The 22,700-nt window shown below is 38.6% G+C and overlaps 1 protein-coding gene across 1 annotated transcript; it reads right to left on the bottom strand.

Moving 5' to 3' along the window:
* Nucleotides 1-20,049: 20,049 nt before the first annotated feature.
* On the bottom strand, nucleotides 20,050-22,069 carry LOC125216571 (desmethyl-deoxy-podophyllotoxin synthase-like). Its single transcript, XM_048118322.2, has 3 exons — nucleotides 21,604-22,069; nucleotides 20,989-21,430; nucleotides 20,050-20,756 (listed from the first exon to the last, which is right to left on the bottom strand). The coding sequence occupies exons 1-3, from the start codon at nucleotides 22,032-22,034 to the stop codon at nucleotides 20,133-20,135; spliced, it is 1,497 nt and encodes a 498-aa protein (XP_047974279.1). The 5' UTR covers nucleotides 22,035-22,069; the 3' UTR covers nucleotides 20,050-20,132.
* Nucleotides 22,070-22,700: the final 631 nt, after the last annotated feature.

Genomic DNA, 22,700 nt, shown 5'->3' with positions numbered 1-22,700 from the left:
GCCATAGGCCTGCAAAATTATAAAAAACAAATAAATTACAACCACGCAAAATACCGAATTAAATTTACGACACAGATACGGGAAAATGCAATAATTTTATTTAAATTAAAAAAAGTACATTAAAAAAATTACATAATTAAAAAAAAAACTACTATGCTTCCACACACGATCCCAGCCTCACTCCTCGTCGCCGCCGTCGCCGCTACCCGGGAACCCAAAATCTGCCGCATCTGTGTGCCCGGCGTCTCCCGCCACCCTACGTGCGGCAGCAAAATCGGCCCGCATACTATGGAGGAGATCATGAAGAAACCCCTTCTCCACAGGGCCAGTTGTCGTCTGCCATTCACCTATGATTTTTCACATGTTCACCTGTGTTTGTTGACGCGCGAGGCTGGAAAGCTCGGCTGACGACTGGCCAGTAGGGGGGGATGCCGACTGGACCTCCTGGGACCCGTGGGCGGAGCTCCTAGCTCCCCATTGCGCCCTCTTTTGACCAACCGGGCGAGTGCGGCGAGTAAACGATGGAGGGGACGGGAACTCCTGAGCATCGTCTGGGAGCTCGTGGGAACCACCGCTGCTGCTGTAATCACCGGGGAGGTTCAACCACTGCTTCTTCGGCCAGCCAGCATCGACACCCGCCCGAAACTTCTCAGAATCCATCAGCACCTTATAGCAGTTCCAGAAGGTGAACTCCTTATAAAAACCCCTTCAAGGGGAAAGAGGTGGTTGGCGTACAAGCCCGCAACGGGAGACCGCAACCCTGATTCGGTCCCACTGCTTCCGGCACTCCTCCCCACCGTGTGGCTTCCCGTCCGGGCAAAAGTTCTTGTAGGCTGCTGCTATTTTAGCCCACAAGTTGATGATCCTCTGATTGTTCGACTGGAGGGGATCATCGCAAACACTCACCCAAGCCTTGGACAGCGCGACGTTCTCCTCATCCGTCCACTTCCTCCGTACCTTACCCAAACTGCCCTCATCATTCGGCTGCGACGACTCGCCGACCACCCCTTCTCCCTTGCCCTTCTTCTTCTTCGGTGCGCTTCGAACCCGACCTACTCCCCTGTGTGAATGGGAGAGTCCTCGAGATCTATTCCCAACTCCTCTAAGGAGAAGGTTTCATCCCCAGTGTATTGCGTCTCCGCTGGGGTCGATGTGTGGGAAGAAGCAGACAAAAAGTCAAGACTGGGGTGATAGACATTGTCCCCTCCCGGCATCCCCAGCAGCCCTGGCTGCATCCCCGGCTGCCATCCCAGCATCACCTGCATCCCTGACATACACCCCGACATCAACTGCATCCCCGGCACCCCCTGCACCCCTGCCACCCCGACATACCACCACCCCGGCTACCATCCCCGGCATCATCTGCGGCCAAGGGTACATATTGTAGTACTCGCCCATCGGACCCCATCCACCTCCCACGGGTACCGTGGGAGTTTGCGACCCGCTGGTCACTGGAGTAGAGTCGTTGTTGTTCTCCATTTCACGTTATTGCTCTTGTACAGAAATTAAAAGAGAGAGAAACTCGTTAACACAAGTGGTGCGAATGAAAATGACGTTAAAATTGCATATATATAGAGTCTCGAAAATTAAAAAAAAAAATGGGGGCTAGCCGATTGCTAGCCGATCGGGACGCTACAATGGTGGCCAGCGGATCGGCGAGCGAATCGGCTAGCACCCGCGAATCGGCGTGGGCTAGCCGATTCGCTCGCCGGTTCAATGGTCGACTAGCGGACCGGCCAGCGCACGCGGAGAGGCTAGCCGACCCGCTAGCCGCCATTGGAGATGCTCTAAGGGTTGATAGCACAAGGGGGAGAGCTATTATTTGATTATTAAATTAAAGAGATACGTTTTTATTTTGAAGTGACGGAGCACAACAAAATAAAAAGTGAAATATTATAACACAAAAATTGACGAAATCACACTGTAAAAAACATTGCTGTTGACATATTTTAGGCCCTTGAATAGAGACACATTGATAAACTAATTCTTTAATTGAATCTGTGTAAACGATGATAAAGTATATTTTACGCTCTATATTCGTTAAACATTATTAGGGTAAAACTGAACACGCCTCCTAAAACTCAAGTCATGACTAATCTAGACATATAGAAAGCTTATTTTCTATAGCGTTAAACACGACAATAGACACCAAAAATATTTTGGGCTTCTGAATCAAGACTTTCTCTCTAAACAAGAATCAAATCTGAGTTTCTTACCAATGGTTTTCAACCAAAATCTAAGCTAAAGAGACATCTTAGAATTGTATATGACTATAGATCTTTTACCTGTCAAGACGTGGCAAGTATGGTAAAATGAAAATCTAACCATAGACATGAATCAAAGCGAAGATTTAACAAATTAATTCATCAACATATGCAATATTTCACACTCTGCTACTCCCTCCGTCCACGAATAAGAGTCCCGTTTTTCCATTTTGGGCCGTCCACGAATAAGAGTCCCGGTTCATAATTACCATAAATGGTAAAAAGACCCCACATTCCACTAACCCATTCCACTCACATATCATTTAAAACTAATATATACAAGTGGGACCCCTATTCCACTAATTTTTTTCCACCCACTTTTCTTAACATTTCTAAAAACCCGCGCCATTTAGAAATGAGACTCTTAATCGTGGACGGAGGAAGTACATGCTAACATTTATTACATCAAAGACTCGATTCTTAACCACAATATACACGCCTATTATATAGGCCAAGGAATACACAAACATGGCAAGATTTGACCTAATAACAATTACCTCATTTATGGGAAATCATTTCAATTGCATAATTTATGTGATCTCAATCAATATTTTTCCTTCTAATGATCTTTTTCCAACATTCCCCCTCAAGTTAAGCGATGGGATCACCCATTCTTAACTTTCCCAATACCTCATGAAAGCTTCCTGCATCAACAGCTTTTGTAAGGATATTCGCCAATTGGTCTTCAGATCTCACAAAACAGTTTACACATTTTTTGTGAGTTGAGGTCCAGCTCAAACATCAATTTCCTTAACCATAGGATCTCAATCAATCCAGTCTTAATCACCCGAAATTCCGTCTTGGCACTTGACAAGGGGGCTACCTTTTGTTTCTTGCTCCGCCAAGTAACAAGGTTTCCTCCTATAATGGTAAAATACCCAGCAGTCGATTTCCTATCATTAGGATTTCCTGGCTAGTCAGCATCGGTGAAGCCATGAATATTCAAGTGTCCATGATTCTCGAACAAAATCATGTGGCCTGACGTCCCCTTCAGATATCAAACAATTCTCTGTGCTGCCTCCCAGTGAGCTACTTGAGGTGTATGCATGAACTGACTGACTACGTGATGCACTATTTATTAGCACTAAATATACCTGCAAGTATACAGGGTAGATCTAGTATAGCTAAAGGTCAGTACCGGATTGTCGAACACGGGGAATAAGATCATCGATTGGCTACGTCCTACTAAGCTTCTTTTACTATATGGAGAAACAAAGAATTTTTGGAAAACAGTTGAACTGAAAGCGGTGAATGGATGAATGCAACACAAACTAGAGGTCAAATAAATGAGATAAGATAATTCCAGGGATGTGCGTTCGCAGCTATGATCATATAAATTCCTACTACAATACCCTAGCACAGTTTATACTTCGATAGAACGAGTCACACTAGTTATGCCCATGCGGTACAAGCATAGATTACTAACACTAGGATTGTCAATCCTAGATTCGTAACTCCTAAAAGCTCCTAAGACCCTTGTAAAGTCCTCACTCTCAATTAACAGTGTCGTTTTAAGGGAAGCTAATTGTAGTGTTTATTAAGGGGATCTAACTCGCTAACCTCCTCTCACGATTATATAGCAAGTTATATCAAATCAGCATCGAATGTGTCACTCAAATAGTATTACGGAACAACTTAAGGAAGAAACGAAGTATAAACAAAACGGATATTAAATAGAAAACGGAATTTGTATAAACCAAAAAGAGTTACTAGCACATCCCTAGAATCCTGTGAATTTAATTACACATGATAGAATAATCTAAAAACATAGTTTGAAGGGAAAACAATGTAAAAATAAGAACTAAAGCGATAAAACCCAAAGATAGAATCTTGTAGCCTTGATCTTCACTTGACTTTGTCTTCAACCTCTTGCGCAGCGAAGATCTCTCAAATATCTTGCTCTAGAATTGTGAGGCAAAGAGTGTAAAGAGTGTGTTGTTAATGAAGAGGTTTAAGGGGGTATATATAGGGAGTAGGTCGAATCTTATGGATGGAAGGAAAAGGTTGGCTAATTTAGGTAAAATCTGGAGAAAATATAATTAAATTCGTGCACCGCCTTTTCGCAGCGGACCGGTGCACCTTGGCCAGCGGTCATTGTGCAGTTGTCCGAAGCCTGTGTGGATTTGGGTAGCGGTCGCTGCATATCCTGCAGCGGTCGCTGTGGATTAGTCCAGTGGCTACGGGATTTCTCGAGCGGTCGCTGCACACGTCCCAGCGGTCGCTGGGCGTCTTCAGACTTCTCAGCACAACTTTTCCGGAGCTGACCGCTTCAAGCGTAGCGGTCGCTGTGGGCCAACGGTCGCTGTGACACATGTAGCGGGCCGCTGGGCGTCTTGAACGTTCCAGAATTTCATCTTTGACTTTTTCCTATCTTTTTTACTCAAATATGCACAATTTTCACAAAACATGTCAAAATACCAAAATAGATAAAAATATGTGAAATATGGACATGAATTGCGATTAAGACACTAAAAATAGACCAAATAAGGGCTCTGAAATAATGCAAAATCAAAGCGTATCACCACGCCAACTGCATACGTCCGGTCTGGTATGAGAAAGATAGATTAACTTTCCAACCAAACGCTGATATCTTGTGTGGTGAGTAGGTTCTTCCCCTTCAGCTATCTGTAGACCATGGTTCTGAACTTGTAGGGGTGTCAACGGGTTTGCACTCCAACAACCCGGTTTCTGTCAGCAAGTCGAGCACATACTTCCTTTGACTGATTAAAATTCATTTCCTCGATCTTAGCACTTCTATGCCCATAAAATACTTGAGTAGTCCCAAGTCTTTCATTTGGAACTTAGCAAATAACTTATTTCTCAATTGACTCATCTTATCTTCATCATCACCAGTAAAGATCATATCATCTACATAGATGATCAGGCACGTGATCTTCCCTTCTCTTATCTTCAGGAACAACGTGTGATCAGAGTTACTTTGCTTGTACCCGTACCTCTTCATTAGCTCTGTGAACCTTGGTGATTGCTTTAATCCATATAGCGTCCGCTGCAATTTGCAAACCTTCCCTCATGCAAAATCACCGGTAAATCTTGGAGGTGCCTCCATATAAATAGGCTTCCTGAGCTCTCCATGTAAAAAGGCGTTTATCACATCAAACTGATGTAATGGCCAATCTCGGGTTGGTGCTACAGAAAAAAGTACCCGAACAGTACTCATCTTTGCCACAGGAGAGAAGGTTTGGCGTAATCCACTATGTATGTCTAGGTGTATCCCTTAGCTACCAATTGTGCTTTATACCGTTCGATCGACCCATCTAGCCTTCTTTTGATGGTGAAGACCCATCTGACACCCCACTGTTCGAACTGTTAGAGTTTGAATACTAGAAATCATCTTTCGAGTGATTGAATACTGTTAAAACTCTTATTTTGTTTTCCAAAGGAATAAACAAATTATTTTTGTCATAATGTTGTTATGTTTTACATTTAATGGATGTTTATTACATGTTTAAATGTATAAGTAACTTTAAAAAGTCTAAGTCTTTGTTTTAGTAGACCGGTTGTGGGCGTCGTTCACTTTAAGGTAACACGGTCAGTTCTGAACAAAGAAAAAGAAGAATTTCACAACCTAGATAGGCTTAGACTACCTATCGTGAAAGGTTGCAATGTCAGTCCGATTAATTCTAAGCCTTACTGAAATAAGATGACGTTGGTGTGTGATGCAGTTTCAACGTAGAAATCGGGCAAAAGCTGGCGGTGTCAGATTGATTTGAAATTCGCACGGTACATGCGAAACGCAATTTGGGATTGAACTCATCAATGATGGACGATGGATTTTGGCCTTCTGACATCGTTTAGGGGGCGAAAACTGCAATTTACTGTTTTTATCAGCTTATTTTTAATTTTTAATTTTCTGTTTTATTTCCTTATGAACTTCTAGGGTTTTTTAAACGCTTATAAATAGCGTTGCTTTTGTTTTGGGCCGCAGTTGAATTTTGATAATAATATTTCGTTTTTCATTGAAACTAGGGTTTCTCTAAATTTCTTCTCCGTTCAGTCAATTTCTCTATACGTTTTGCATCAGTGTGGTATAGCACTGAATTGATCTAATAGCGAGACAGTCTTTATCCTATCTACTGAAAGACGAGGTCTTGTAAATTATTGTTTCTTAATCAATGTACGTTAGCATTGAGCATACGGTATTGATTATGCACTACTTTGACTTACCAAATGGTGCAGGTTTTTCGCAACCCAATAAGCCTGGTATATTGGATAGTGGTGATTAATATCTAGCGGTGCTAGGATTGCTATTATGTTGAATCGTGCGCGAGGTGAGTCTCGTTTGATAACATCCTCAAGAGGAGCTTGAAATAAGGTTTTATTATTCGGAACCTAGCTAGTTGGAGTTTGATTACTCTATGAATAATAAATAAGTTTTTCTTGCTGAGTCCACTCTTGGAATAAATAAGATATTAATTAATTAAGTCCATAGCAGACAATAATTAATTAATGGATGTTTCTATCTTAAGCACGGGAAATAAATACCAAGCAATGGAAACCCGAAGTACTTATAATTTTGGATTTGGATGGGGAGTGCAATATTACTTCTGTAGTGGCTGCTCGTAATATTCCAATTATAAGCTTATATTAAATTGAGTTTAATTTAATTAGTAAAAAGCTAATTGGAGGAGCCCATATCCAAAACCTTCCATAGATCTTTGTGTGGGCCCAATATATGACTTAATATAAATAAGAGAATAAAGGAGACAGAAAATACACTTATTTTCTAGCAAAATTTTCGTCCCCCTCTCATACACTGTGAGGGACGATTTCTCTCCTTCGAGGGATAGGTTTTCCGTCTTCTTTATTTAAGTCCTAGTATACTGGTGAGATCAGTCCACCCTTATATCAGTTTACAGTCCGAGAACCAGACAGAAGATCAGTGGTTTAGTACTAAAGATCTTCACGTGGAGAAGGTGCTAGCTATCTTCGATTATTTGGAGAATCATCAAGGTAAAATAGTTAAACCGTAGAAAAGCATGTTTTACGTTTTAATTAATTTAAAGCATGATTTATTTGAGTTATGAGCATGATACATGTGATAATTACGTGAATAGAATTTGTCTAAATAATCTGCTAAATTGATCAGGATTATTATGTAATCGATTTATGTGAGCGCTTCCGCTGCCAACCCCTTAACGAACTTCATCAGGCTTTAGGCATATCTCCCAAGTCTTGTTTTTCATCAAGGCCCGCATCTCCACCAACATTGCTTCTCTCCAGTGAGGGGTCTTCATAGCCTTCTCCAGTGAGGGAGTTCTTCATCCTCATAGAGTGCCGCTTCAAATGCCCTTGCCATTTCAATCAAGTTCGCCTTAGCCAGCTTCGCCATTGGATATCTGCCTTTGCTTGCCCTATCGGGACTGTATCTCTTCGGAGGGACCCCGCGAGTACTCCTTAAAGGGAATATATAACGGTCAGTATCGCCATTAACTGCTGCATTCTCGTTTTCATCTACACCAGAGATGTCATGAGCAATGACTGTATTTTTTTAGCTTGGTTCAGGAATTACCTCGGATATCACTGAGGAGGACTAGAATAAGGCATAGGCAGTTGAGGAGGCTCCACAACAGATGTGACCGGCTCGGCGATGACACTAGCTTGCTTTGTTAGTTCCACGATCGAGTTGCTTGATTGTGGCACACGCAAATTAAGGGGTCGAATTATTTCACACCCCCTGAAAACTATAACTCTCCCCCTGACCACGAGTTTGAGTGTGTTAAAAGTATTCACTTTCTAAAAAATTACAATTCAAGGTTGTAATAATCTTTTGAGACCCTGGGTCGTAGCACCTATACCCTTTCTGATTTATCTCATACCCCAAGAAAATTTGTTTCTTTCATGTTTCGGCACAAGCACATAAACAGAGCAACCAAAGATTTTGAGCGGAAGCGTAAGAGGTGTAGGAATATCAGTAAGGGATGAGAGAGTTTGCAGGTGTGTTTTCATACCTGGTATCTTAGTACGCAGGCGGTTAATCAGGTAAACGGCGGTGACAACTGCTTCAGGCCAGAGGAATTTAGGAATATTTGAGCTAAAAAATTGAGCCATCTTAACTTCTAAAATTATCCTATCATTTCTTTCTGCTACTCTATTTTGTTTAGGGGCCCTGGTAACTTCTAAAATTATCCTATCCTTTCTTTTCTGCTAGCACATCTCTAGAATCCTATGAATTTAGTTACACATAATAGAATAATCTAAAAACATAGTTTGAAGGGAAAACAATGTAAAAATAAGAACTAAAGCGATAAAATCCAAAGGTAGAATCCTGTAGCCTTGATCTTCACTTGACTTCCTCTTCAACCTCTTGCGCAGTGAAGATCTCTCAAATATCTTGCTCTAGAATTGTGAGGCAAAGAGTGACAAGTCTTGCTGTTAAATCCTTTCAGTGCTTTACTACACCAATGTCATCTTATTTCAGTAAGGCTTAGAAATATGCGGACTGACATTGCAACCTTTCACGATGGATAGTCTAATTCCATCTAGGTCGTGAAATTCTTCTTTTTCTTTGTTTAGGACTGATCGTGTTACCTTAAAGTGGACGCCGCCCACAACCGGTCTACTAAAACAAAGACTTAGACTTTGTTAAGTTAACTTATACATTTAAACATGCAATTAACATCCATTAAATATAAAATATAACAACATTATGACAAAAATAATCTGTTTTATTCCTTGGAAAATAAAATAAGAGTTTTATAGTATTCAATCACTCGAAACGTGATTTCTAGTATACAAACTCTAACACCTTGGCCAGCGGTCACCATGGGTTGGTCCGAGGCTTCTGACTCTTGGGTAGCGGTCGCCATTAATTGCCCAACGGTCACTGGGCGTGTCTTCATTCCATGCTCAATTTTCCCGGAGCAGGGCCGTTACTGACATGGCGGTCGCTGGACGCTCCCAGAATCTTCAGATTTCCAACTTTGCGGTTTGACTCTCTTTTTAGGCTCAAATACGCACATTTCTCCCAAAACACGTCAAAATATCAAAATAGATAAAACATACACAAAATATGGACATGAATTGTGATTTTAACATTAAAAACGAACCAAATAATGGCCTTAAAACCGTGCAAAATCCGAGCGTATCAGTGGTTAATACGCTCGGATTTTGGCCTGTTTTAAGGCCATTATTTGGTCCATTTTGAGTGTCAAAGTTGTATTAGGTCATCTCCAATCATTTACTCCAAACTCAAACCCACTTTTTAGTATATATCCCACCAAAAAATAATTTTACTCCAACCATTTACACCATTTTTTTTTATTTTGTCTCACAAAACTTTTGCAAGTAAAACCAAATATGGTGTTGTTAAAAAAAAACACCAAAAATGGGTTTGAGTTTGGTGTATGGTTGGAGAAGAATTCTACACCAAAATTCATTTTTAGTGTATGGTTGGAGATGGTCTTACATGTCCATTTTGTACTTTTGTGAGAAATGTGCAAAATAGAGTCTGAAAAGATAGCTAAAAGTTGAAGTTGGAAATTTGGAGCATTCGAGAAGTCCAGCGGTCTGCTACAACACAACTAGCGACCGTTGGCCGCCAACGACCGCTGAACAGGTAGCGTCCGCTTCGGAAAAGTTGAGCAAAAAAAGAGGAACACACCCAGCGGTCCGCTAGGTTATGCACAACAAACGCTCCGGAAGATCCAGTAACTACTGGATGATTGCCAGCGACCGCTGAAACAAGTGCAGCGACCGTTGATAAAAGACAGAAGCTACGGAACACATTGCAACTACCACTGGGAAAACGCGGCGGACGGATTTGACCTACTTTCTCTCCAAGATTTATCATATTGTGCTGAATATTTGCCATAACTATGGGACACGAAAATAAGGATATAAATACTCCCTCAAGCTTCATAAGGAGCTTTTTGCTGCATAACTTCAAGAGCAAGAATATTTGGAGAGTTATCCATATTACATCATGTTCAAGGTGTTTGAAGAAGAATTCAAGAGAAGATCAAGGCTACAAGATTCAATCTTTGTGTTCTGTCATTTTAGTTATTATGTTTTCAATGTTTTTTCTACAAACTATGTTTTTAGATTATTCAATTATGTGTAACTAAACTCATAGAATTTTAGGGATGTGTTAGTAACGACTTTGATTATACAATTCTTATTTATTTAATATATGTTTTGTTCATTACTTAACTTCTATTCTAAGTGTTGGATAATTGCTTCACGTTTGAATTAAACATTTTGTGATGATCTATTGACTTACAACATAATCGTGAAAGGAGGTTTGCGAGTTAGAAGAGCTTAGTTGACGTTACAATTAGCTTCACTTAAAACGGCACTGGTTATTGAGAGCGAGAACATTAGGAATCTTAGGAACTTTTAGGAGTTACTCCCTCCGTCCCACGTTACTTGAGGCGTTTCTTTTTGGCACGGGATTTAAGAAAGTTGTGTTTAGTGAATTAAATAAAGTAGAAGAGAGAAAAAGGTAAGAGAGAGGATAGAGGGTAAAGTAAAAGAAAAAGTAAAGTAAATGTGATTAAATGTTTTATTTATAGCCAAAACCAGTGATGACTCAAGTAACTTAGGACAACCCAAAATGGAATACGACTCTAGAACTTGGGACGGAGGGAGTATTAATCTAGAATTGACGCCCCTAGTGTCTATAATCCACTTTGCGCCGCATGAACAATATATTTGTGACTCGTTCTTGTGAAGTATGAACTGTATTAGGGTGTTGTAGTTGGAATTTTTTTAACCATAACTGTGAAAGCACATCCTTGGAATTTGTTTCTCTCTGCGATTTATCTGCAATCGTATTTTCTTATATTCTTACAATTTTTATTTTCAGAAACCCAAAACCTCTTGTTTCTCAAAATAGTAGAAGATGCTTAATAGAAGATAGACATTTTGTATTTGTTTTTCCCGTGTTCGATATCTGGTACTAACCTTTAGCTATACTATATATACCATGTATACTTGCAGGATTATTTAGTGTTAATAAAATGTGCATCAAGTTTTTGGCGCTGTTGTCGGGGATAACTTTTACTACATGATTGATATCTTTAAACGGACTTTTCGCTACTTTGGATTGTATTATTTTTAGATTTTAATTTTTGTTTTACTTTGTCTCCTACAAGTCATGCATGTGAACGCGCTCTGGGAAGGAAACCTTAGAGCTAATCGATCAAGAAATTGAAAGGACTCGTAGGAATATAAGAAGTGATCAAAGCTAGATGGGTGACAACACTCGAGCATAAATAGAAAAGATGTTCCTGGTACGCTGTTGGATAAGAAAGCCGCGGAGAAGGCGGCTAAAGAGGAGCAAGAAAGGAAGAACAAGGAGATAGTGTCGATGATGCATATATTCAGCCATGGCAATGTACTTAACATCCCTGAGGACCCTCGGATTGATGCTAACAACTTTGAGCTGCGGATGCCCCTTATACAAACGGTAGAACAGTATCCGTTTGAAGGAAGAACCACTAGGAATGTCAACCGCCACCTCACAAAGTTCATAGAGATTGCGAACACTCTCAAATTGAATGGTGTCGGCGGCGACGCCAAAAGGGTAAGTGATGCGACCCCGCGTGAAAGGCCCACGACGAGATCCATGGTAAGGCGGCTACAAGAAGCGATTTCCACTTTCATTCAAAAGGCCATGCGGGAGGAGTCTATGAAGGCGGAGGAGCCGATGATGAGGATCGTGTTAAAGAATGAAGATCGTCTGAGGTGCAAGGAACTGAGAAGGGGACCCGGCCGGGTGAAATTTCCCTTTAGAAATTCACCTGGTCGGGTTTGGAAGAAACAACAAGGTGTCTAAAACCTACACCCCGGCCAGGTGATTTTTCCCTCTTGTAATTCACCCGGCCGGGTCTGGCGACGAAATTGAGAGGGTCTCAAAATGGTACCCGGCCGGGTCTGAAAATCCACCTGGCCGGGTAGGAATCCGTTGGACTAGATTTTGTGGGCCTTTTTCTTCGTTTCCGGACCATTAGTATAAATACCTTTTGATGTCATTTTTTATTCTAGATTTTGGCTGAATTGAAATTACTTCCGAAGTGAGTTTCCTCTTTGAGGATTGTATCCAAATTCCTTCATTGAAGGTTGCTTATCTCATTCTTAGATTGATTCAAGTAAAGGTATGCATCAATGGGGCCGTAGCCATTGAGTAGTGGAGCCAAGGGGTGGTCAGAGTTGATGAAAGTTGCCTAAGGTTGTTTATATCTTTTTGGTCAAGGTCCTTGGTTGTAACTCTAATTCCTCATCAAATACACATTCTCTCATTTCTTATCTTCCATGGATCTCTATTTTGGATCTAATTTTTTTTTTTACTAGATCCAGAGTATCTTTGTTCTTTTTAGTGTTTTGTTGTTGGATCTATACTTTGGGCATAATCTTGGATATTTTCATGGGATCTAAATAATCAAGATCCTTATCATTATCTAGAGCTTTGATGCCTAGAAAGTGTTTGATCTATTAATTCTTTGATCATTTACTTTTCTTTTTTTGCTTTAGCTTTTTGTGTTTCCTTGTTTTTTGGACAAAAGAGGTGGAAATGGCGAATGGGAAAGAAAGAGTGAATACTAGCAATTCATTATTATATGTTATTTGTTTTTAAAAATAAGTGATGATCTTCCATTTCATTTTTAGTAAGATGGGATCTATGTGAAATTGATACCCCAGTCAAAGTTTATATGATTTGTCAAATTTAAAATTCATGGAACGAAAGTTAAAATTTTCAAAAATTATGTGATATATATGTCAATAGCCTGATTTATGAGGCTAAGAGAAAAGAAGTTTTCTTATGTACGGATTGGGCCGGAATTGTGAGCTGTGTATATTCATTTAGTTGCTATTTATCTTTTTGCTGCTCGTAAGCATTTAAAAATAAAAATCTTGCTTCATTTGATACAGAAAATTATTACATGTTCATTTTTTATCAGCACGAACTACCATATATAATTTGATCATTCTACCAATTATTCACATATATTGCAGATAATTTAAGAAAACATGATATTGATATTTATAGTGACTGGAAACATAATATTGATACTTACAATTGACATTGTAGCAAAACATATCAACTATCAAAGGCTAAAAGCCGACAGATAAAATGAGTCCGTTAGAATATTTTCATAAAATAAAAATATATTCATTATTATATTTCATATTGAGTATAATACTACAATTCAATATGAATGCATGTTGTATTCATTAATTGCATTTCTGTTAACTGTGCTACGACCCGTTGATTAAAGTAATTATTATTAATATATGGACCTAATATTTTTAAATTGAATAGGTGGATGCATGCTTTTTTTACTCATGCAAGTCTGTCGTCTTCTTCATTTGAAATTGAATTAAAAAAAAAAAAACAGTTCCGATAAGTAATGGTCATATTTATCGAATTATGAATTGTTGAATCGAATTTGATCGGCAAATCAGATTCAAATCTGAGATTAAGTTGTATGACAACAGTTATTTTTACCATTATAAATTTGAAAACACACTCAAATACTATATTTTTTCACCATTATGTACATTTAACTTGTGTCATTTATACTGCAATAGGGACATACAAATAATATTTTGTGTAAACATATGCAATTAATACTCCATTTCTTTAGAATCCTCATAAAATGAGTTTTAGTTTGATAAATAATTTGCAAAAAATAATTTAAATTAAAGTATTACATGTAATTTAATGTTTTTTTTGAGATATTTTAGGATTACAACTATCATTCAAAATGACACATATCATTACAAATTCAAAAATCTACAGAATTTACTTCATTATATTCATTGAACATAACAATGAAATGTACATCATTATAGGTTATGCAGCGCGAATATGCCAAATCTAACGATAATCACAGGATTACCTCTACAAATTGTTGTGTTAATGAGCATTAATACATTTGGCGATTATGTTTAATCAAATTGGATCACCATGCTGCACCAATCTTATTTATTTCGGCGGTGTTCGGTTTCCAAGATAAAATAATACCAAGATACAATCTAGGATTGAGTTGTAAAATTATTTTAGTTATAGAAGGTTAGCTATGACTAATTATCCTTTAATTATTTATCTAGGATTGAGTTATGAGGTTGAATCTCATGAACCAAACACACTACAAATTTAATCTCAGATACAATCTTGTAAACCAAACATCCTCCATGTGTTAATGCTAAGACTTGATATTTGGTCGAATATAGTAGAAAATTGCCATTTATGTATATGACTCTATATATAGACATGTATTCAAATACTACAATTCAACCTATGACTCTGTTTATAAGGCCTTCAATAATATTGCGTAATTTGGGAAATAATTTTTGAATTGCTGATACTATTCAACATATGACTTCAGTTTTCTTGTTGAACTTATTTTTGTATGAATGCTAATGGTCCTGTTTCTGTTTGTCAATAGACCTCGTCTTCTTTTAAGGGAATACAGCCAAAAGCAGGTTGCAGAAAGCTCAGCAAGAAATGGATTGTGTGTACAAATTGTTGATGCTTATGTCTTCTATCACTCTATGCCTCCTTCCATTCTCTTCTTGCTCGGCTCCCTCTGTTGGTTTCTACGCAGGTTCATGCCCCGCAGCTGAGATCATGGTGAAGAACACAGTCAGATCAGCTTCCGATTTGGATCCCACAATTCCCGGGAAGCTCCTACGCTTGCTCTTCCACGACTGCTTCATCGAGGCTAGTTACACCTACTTCACTCTTTCCTACTTGAGATAGCAAGATTCAAATGGTCATTATCTTTACAGGGCTGTGATGCTTCCATACTACTTCAAGGTAATGGGACTTAGACACAAAATATTCACTTTTAAAAGGAAGGATCTAAATTTTTTGAAAGGATTGGGATTTAGACACAAAATCTTTGTCGAGATTAGTATAATATATTTATTTTATCAATTATTAAATTTATAAGTATTTTATGTTTAGAAATTTTTACCCTCTGTATCTATGAAATTACAGTCATTTACAACAAATAAACACATTCGTATGATATTATAAATTTACGATAACATTCATGTATTCAATTATTTTGTTAAATTTGAAATAAATTAAGGTACTATATTAAAACCATCCACTAATTTTAGTGTCTACCTATTTATAGTAAATTTCTCTTTCTAATTAGTGGGATCTAATCTTTGTAACAAAATAGTTCAACTACTCTATATCACTATCCCTCTTTTGCAATAAAATCATGCCGTCTATCATCAAAATTATTTTTAGTTGACTTGTAAAGATATCATATCGAAAAATTATTTAACTATCTCTCTTTAGGGCAGGTAATTCGGTCGGTTCGGTTAGAACCGAACCGACAACCCGGTTAACCGAGCACAAAAGTAACCAAGATTGAAGCACCGAAACCGAAACCGAATTGGCCTCGGTTCGGTTCGGTTCCTAACCGAATAGGGTCGGTTCGGATCCGGTTAACCGAACCGGAACCGAATTATTAAAAATATATATATATGCAGTTCATAGGTATCAATCTGCATACGAAAAATTCCCATCCTAGCCACCACCATTTGCGCTGTATTGAGTTTTTGGTATTTAAATTTGTAGAAAAAATTATGTAGGCGCTTTGTATTAGAAATTTAAAAAATAAAAACAACCTATTTAGAATATACTTAATAAAAATAAATATTAAATGTGTAATTCGGTTCTAATCGGTTCCAATCAGTTAGAACCGATTGGAACCGAACCGAACCGATAACCGAAAGACACCTTTCTTTTGGAACCGAACCGAACCGATAACCAAATTTTTCGGTTATCGGTTAACCGAGAAATGTGATAAACGGTTCGGTCATCGGTTAACCGACTAACCGATGACCGAACTACCTGCCCTATCTCTCTTATTACTAATTTTGCATTAAAGTCGTGCCGTCTATCACCAAAATTATTTTTAATTGACATAACTACAATAAGTTAGCACTCTAGCGTGGATGCATGCTCTTCACCTCAGGTAAGTCAATCATCTTCTTTATTTGGAAATTTGCTTTTGATATTTATTGTTAAGATTTATGTAAAATGGAATTGTCTTATTTTTATTTTAGTGACATGAAGATAGTGACCAATCAATGCTGAAATTCTGAAATCGCGTTCATACGTACGTAGTCTCCAAATGAAGTGGGCTAATGATATATAGTCGCTATAACTCTAAATTTACATTTTGATAAGCGTTTAATTCGTTACAAAGATTCAAATGTTTAATAGTAATAGCATTATGCAGGTAGTTTGATTATCATGTTTATTTATGAATAAAGGTAATATTTAACTTTATCTTTTGTTTTGTTATATTTTTTTCAAGTTTGACTATGATAATATATCTTGGTCAATGCAAAGATTACATTATATTGTAGTTCATTATTATACATCACCCCACTCATGTATCTAATTAAATCCTATACAATCCTCATTTTTATTTATCTCATATTGTATCTCACTATTTTTTATTCAATCAAACTAAACACCGTCCTAGTATTTAAGTGGCAAAATTGAGTACTTTCTTCATCTGAGAGGTTTTGAGCTCAATCACATAGTATCAGTGAGATTTATTCCCACCCTCATTGAATTTAACACTTTTTACTACTTCTTTAATTTGACCTAAATTACTAAAATTTCAAATTTTCAACCCATATGAAATGCTGCAACATTAACTCACTCCGGTATCAAGAATATCTGATCGGATTATATACTAATCCAAATGACAGCAAGTGGCGTTAATTGCGCACCTCTCGCTATTTGTTCTAGCTAGGCACTAGGAGCGGCACCAACGGGTGCAACCTTAGGGTTTCTTTGACTACTAAATTAATAGTTCTCACAAAACTGAAATGCTACTCCCTCCATCTCTCATTATCTCATTATGTGTCTCAATTTTTCATTTTGGTCAGTCTTATACTCCCTTCGTCCCCGATTAAGAGTCACACTTTGACCGGACACGAGTTTTAAGAAATGTAAAGAAAAGTTGGTTGAAAAAGTTAGTAGGAATGTGGGACCCACTTTTTTGTATTGGTTTTATAATAAAATGTGAGTGAAGTGAGTTAGTGAAATGTGGGACCTACTTACTTATTATTGTAAAAATGAAGTGTGACACTTAATTGCGAACGGACCAAAATAGAAACGTATGACTCTTAATCGGGGACGGAGGGAGTACATTTTTGGTAGTGGATCTCACGTTGCACTCATGCCCTCTAACATTTTACTATTTTAAAACTAATACTCCCTCCGTCCCTGAAAATTCGCCACTTATTTCAATTTTCGTTCGTCCCAAAAATTTTGTCACATTTTTTTACCATTTTTGGTAGTGGACCCCACATTCCATTAACTCATTCTCACTTACATTTATTATAAAATTAATATATAAAAATAGGACCTACATGCCACTAAATCACTGTCTATTACATTTCTTAAAACTCGTGCCGGTTCAAATGATTACAAATTATTAATTAGCGATTGAAAGAGTATATAAAAGTAGGACTCACATTCCATCAATATTTTTTAACTTATTTTCTACTACATCTCTTAAAATCTGGATTGGGTCAAAGTGAGACAAGTAATTGGTGTACGGTGGCAGTACATAATATCGTGGATGTATGCTCGTCTAGAGGTGCCCACGGTTCAGGAACCGGCAGTTACGGTTCGGAACTGCCGGTTCCGGTTTTAGAAATTGTTGAACCGGAACCAAACCGCGAGGGTGTTTCGCGGTTACGGTTCCGGTTACAAAACCTTCGGTTTCGGTTTCAGTTCGGAATCGGCGGTTTTTACGATTTTTCATGGTTCTGAACCACCGGTTTTTTGCGGTTCCGGCTTAGTTTCACGGTTTTTCGACGGTTTTTCCCGGTTTCGGTTTGAAACCGCTGGGAACCAGCGGTTCCACCATGGTTCAGGTTCAAAAAATTTTGAACCTGAACCGAACCACGGTTCAAAAATTGACGATTTCGGTTCGGGTAAATTCTCACGGTTTTGATTTTTAACCATCGGTTCGGTAAACCTTGGGCAGGTCTATGCTCGTCCACTTATATGGGTCAATTATCTTCTGTATATGGACACGTTGCTTTTGACATTTATTGTGAAGCGTTACGTACGATGTTAGAGATTTTTGCATAATGACAAAGGAATTGTATTCTTATTTGATATACACCGTATATAGTAACCATCAATGCTGAAATTCTGAAATCGCGTTCACATATAGTCAGTCAAACTCTAAATTTACATTTAAACTTGCATGGCTTCTCCAAAAAAATCAATGAATATTTAGTACCCAATTTTCATACTACTATGTTATATAAAAATTCTAAAATGGTGTTCGGTTTTCTAGATAAATTAATACTAAGATAAATCTAGGATTGAGTTGTGAAATTATTTAAGTCATAAGGGGTTAGCTATGACTAATAATCCTATGGTTATCCATCTAGGATTGAGTCGTGAGATTGAATCTCATGAACCAAACACAATACATATTTAATCCAGGATACAATCTTGTAAACCGAACACCCTAAAATGTTCAACGAGTTCGGTTGTCATGTTTAATCTCATCTCTTTTTCGATTGTCTTTTTTTTTTCAAAAGCTCGATCATGATAATATATCTCGACTTTTCTCTATAATGCTAAGACTACATTGCATCTCATGATTATTCATCTCACTCCATCAGCATGATTTATTTAATTCTAGACAAACTTTATTTTAATTTATCTCTTATTGTATCCACTCCAACTGACAAACCGAACACTACTTTGGTACGCAAGTGGCAAAGTGAAGCACTCTTCTTATTAAGATGTCTTGGTCTCAATCATATCTAGATTCCATGAGGCATAGTTGCTAGACTAGTCTCCTTGCATGTATTAATTTCATGAAAATTTTGCACTTTTAATAGTACTTATCTAACTCATATGAAACGCAACATTGACTCATTGACTCCAATATAAAAATATCTAATCGGAGTACATACTAATCCAAAATGGCAGCAAGTAAAATCAACAGTTAAGATATTTATATATAATAAAAAATAAGTGCATGTAATTGAATATTAGAGACTTCCATATAGACTAACATGACAAAGTGAGACCGTACGTGTGGATCAAACATCGAAGTAAAAGATATACGTCAACAACAAAAAATACCACAAAAAAAAAGACTATTCTCAATGTTTGAGCTTAAGATTTTATTAAGTTAATTTCACCTGGCAATATTCTTTAGAGTAACCTTAAGAATTAGACTTTTCTCAGCATTACTGTGTCACTATCATCGTTTGATTTGTACGTACGTGGTAGCAATAGAGGTGCCCACGGTTCAGGAATCGCCGGTTATGGTTCGGAACCGCCGGTTCCGGTTTTGGAAATTGTTGAACCGGAACCGAACCGCGAGGGTGTTTCGCGGTTACGGTTCCGGTTCCAAAATCGCCGGTTTCGGTTTCGGTTCCGAACCAGCGGTTTTCCGACGGTTTTTTACATTTTTTCATGGTTCCGAACCGTCGGTTTTTTTGTGGTTTTTTGCGGTTCCGGCTTGATTTCACGGTTTTTCGGTGGTTTTTCACGGTTCCGGTTTGAAACCGTCCGGAACCCACAGTTCCGGCACAGTTTCGTTTCGAAAAATTTTGAACCTGAACCAAACGATGGTTCAAAAATCGACGGTTTCGGTTCGGATAAATTCTCACAGTTTCGATTCGAAACCGTAACCGCTGGTTACGGTTTCAATTTTAACCGTCGGTTCAGTAAACCTTGGACAGGTCTAGGTAGCAACTTGTAAAGAAAGAAAAAGATGATGTTGATTAGACAAAATTCTTTGAAACAAAAGTTGAACAAATTTATTGAATTGAAAGTAACATAAAATTTACCTAGATCAATAGGTAATTATTTAAAAAACTTAAAATATATTAACATGATTTGAGTGAGCGCAAAGGCCTTTTAAGGGTGGGAATGAGAAGCAAATCGTTCTTTCGTTTAGCAGTGGCACCAAACGACTCCTCCATATCCAACTCTTCACCGGCCGGCATTTCCCAGTCGAAATGATAGAGAAGTGTAGCAAGCGCGAACTCTATGTTGGCCAGCCCAAACGACATGCCAGGGCACATTCTCCTCCCCGCGCCAAAGGGTATGAACTCAAGATTGTTCCCTTTGAAATCAATGTTGCTTCCCTCGAATCTCTCCGGGTTAAACTTTTCCGCCTCGTCCCAGTAGCTACAATCCCTCCCTAGTGCCCATGCATTCACCATCACTCTTGTTCCAGCCGGTATTTGGTAGCCGTTGATTTCGCACTTCTCGCTGTTTATTCTAGGCACTAGCAGTGGCACCGGTGGGTGCAGCCTTAGGGTTTCTTTGACCACTAATTTGAGGTATTTTAGATCCTCGAAGTTTTGTTCGTCTATGTAGCCCTTGTTTGCGAAAACATCTCGCACCTCCTCTTGCGCCTTTTTTAGCGTCCTAGGGTTTCTTATCATCTCCGACATCACCCACTCCACCGCAGTTGAAGATGTTTCCGTTCCCGCCAAAAACATGTCCTAATCATTTATAACAAAAACCCCAATTATTAGAAAAATGTAACAGTATATTGTTTTTTAGTACTACACCTGTCCATAAAAAATAGTCTCAATTGCAGATCACATAAATTTTAATGTAAAAGCTAGTAAAGTAAGAGTGATAAAGAGAATTAGTGATTGAAGTATTGCTACGAGATAATAGGACAAGAGAAAGACTTAAAGACTAATTTTGGTGGACGAGTCAAATACGTACCAATATCACTGCCTTAATATTATCATTAGTGAGGGGCACTCCGGCATCATCTTGCTGGCACTTGAGGAGGACATCAACCAGATCTTCAGACCGTTCATCGCTCTGACCGGCCGCCCTATGCCGGCGTATGATGCTCTCGAAAACCCTATCTGTCTGCCGGAACACCTTCCTAATCTTGAAATCCATCCCGGTGATGAGAGGGAGCAGCTTATTCGAGGGATAAAGGTCAGCGACACTAAGACCAGACCCCAGCGCGATCCCTTGCTGGATCGCAGCCGCCATCGTCTCCTTCTCCTCCGTCTCCTCCCCCACCGATGCCCTGCTCGTGATGTCAAAAGCCGACAGCCCCACAATCTCCGACAGATTCACCGGCAACCCCTCCTTTGAAGCGATCCACGCCGCCAGATTCGCATTCTCCTCCTCCCTTATGGGGCGGAAGTACCTGACACGTGTCAACCGGGAATTAATACTTATTGGAGAAATTATTAAAAAAGAGCGGGAAGGTGTTTTTTTAGAAGAAAATGATAAATTTATTTTATTTGTTTATTCTTAATAATGATGACAGACTCCACGCATATTTATACTTCACACATATTTATAATATAACAGTAATACCTGACGCGCTTTGAGCTGAGTAGCTCAAGCGTGCAGATCTTGCGCAGGCTACGCCAGTAGTCTCCATAGGGGGCGAAGGCAATGTTGGAGCAGTTGTAGGTGATGGTGGTAGCCGCGTGCATCGTCGGCCGGTTCGCGAAGGCCACGTCGTGGGTTTTAAGGACCTGTTTGGCTGCTTCCACGGACGAGACGATGAGGAAGGGCACGCCGCCGAGCTGGAGGCGGAGGAGAGGGCCGTATTTGGCGGCTAGTTGCCGGAAAATGAAATGAGGCATGGATTTGCTTAGGAGGAGATGGAGGTTCCCGATCACCGGGAGCCTCTTTGGCCCGGGAATGCGATTCAGATCGCGTTCCGATTGGGTCGGTTTTTTTAACATGGAGAGGATTAAAAGGAGAAGAATTGAGGCGACGATGATTGATAACTCAAACATTATGAATTTTAAGAGAATGAATTTATTGTATTGTATTGAACTTGTGTTTTTAGTTATTTTTTAGTTGTGAGGAGGGAGTGGTATTTATGGGAGAATAATTTTGTGGTATGCAAGTTTATCAGTCAAATAAATGATACCACTACTTTTCTTTATAATTTACCAAGCGCTAATTTCCAGTTCAGGCAGATTTTTTGGAATTCAAATCTCGAATTTTCTTCATACTGCTTTGATCGGCAAATATAATTTGAAAATGAAAAAATGACTGCTAGTAAGAGAAAATTTGAATTACATGATTTTGTTTATATTTGTATTAATAACTGCCACCATTAGTACTTCTAGAACAGTTTTAGTATTTCAAATATAATTTCAAATTTAAATCGCTTTTTTAGTAATTTTTACCTAGGATAGGCATCTTTACCTCGGATGGATTTGATATTTATATACAAGCTTTTATTTTAATGACCTAAATAGAAATTCTTATTAGTATTGGACTCCCTTCTAGAAAAACAAATATTATACTCTTTCCATCCGCTAAATTCTAACTCATTACTCCCTCCGTCCCATATAATTTGGGACACTTTGACCCGACACGGGTTTTAAAAAATCTAATAGAAAGTGAGTTGAAAAAGTTGGTTGGATGTGAGTCCTACTTTTAACTTATTAGTT

This window comes from Salvia hispanica, chromosome 3, assembly GCF_029641045.1.
Source record: "Salvia hispanica isolate PSC_SH4W2 chromosome 3, Shi_PSC_v1, whole genome shotgun sequence".
NCBI classification, from domain to species: domain Eukaryota; kingdom Viridiplantae; phylum Streptophyta; class Magnoliopsida; order Lamiales; family Lamiaceae; genus Salvia; species Salvia hispanica.
This window is presented reverse-complemented; position numbering and strand designations above follow the sequence as displayed.

What these genes read in the sequence shown, in the direction of transcription:
- LOC125216571 (XM_048118322.2), bottom strand. Translation starts at nt 22,034, where the DNA reads ATGTTTGAGTTATCAATCATCGTCGCCTCAATTCTTCTCCTTTTAATC. An exon ending in CTCAGCTCAAAGCGCGTCAG is followed by an intron (nt 21,431 to 21,603) that starts GTATTACTGTTA and finishes GACACGTGTCAG; the next exon opens with GTACTTCCGCCCCATAAGGG. An exon ending in ATATTAAGGCAGTGATATTG is followed by an intron (nt 20,757 to 20,988) that starts GTACGTATTTGA and finishes ATAAATGATTAG; the next exon opens with GACATGTTTTTGGCGGGAAC.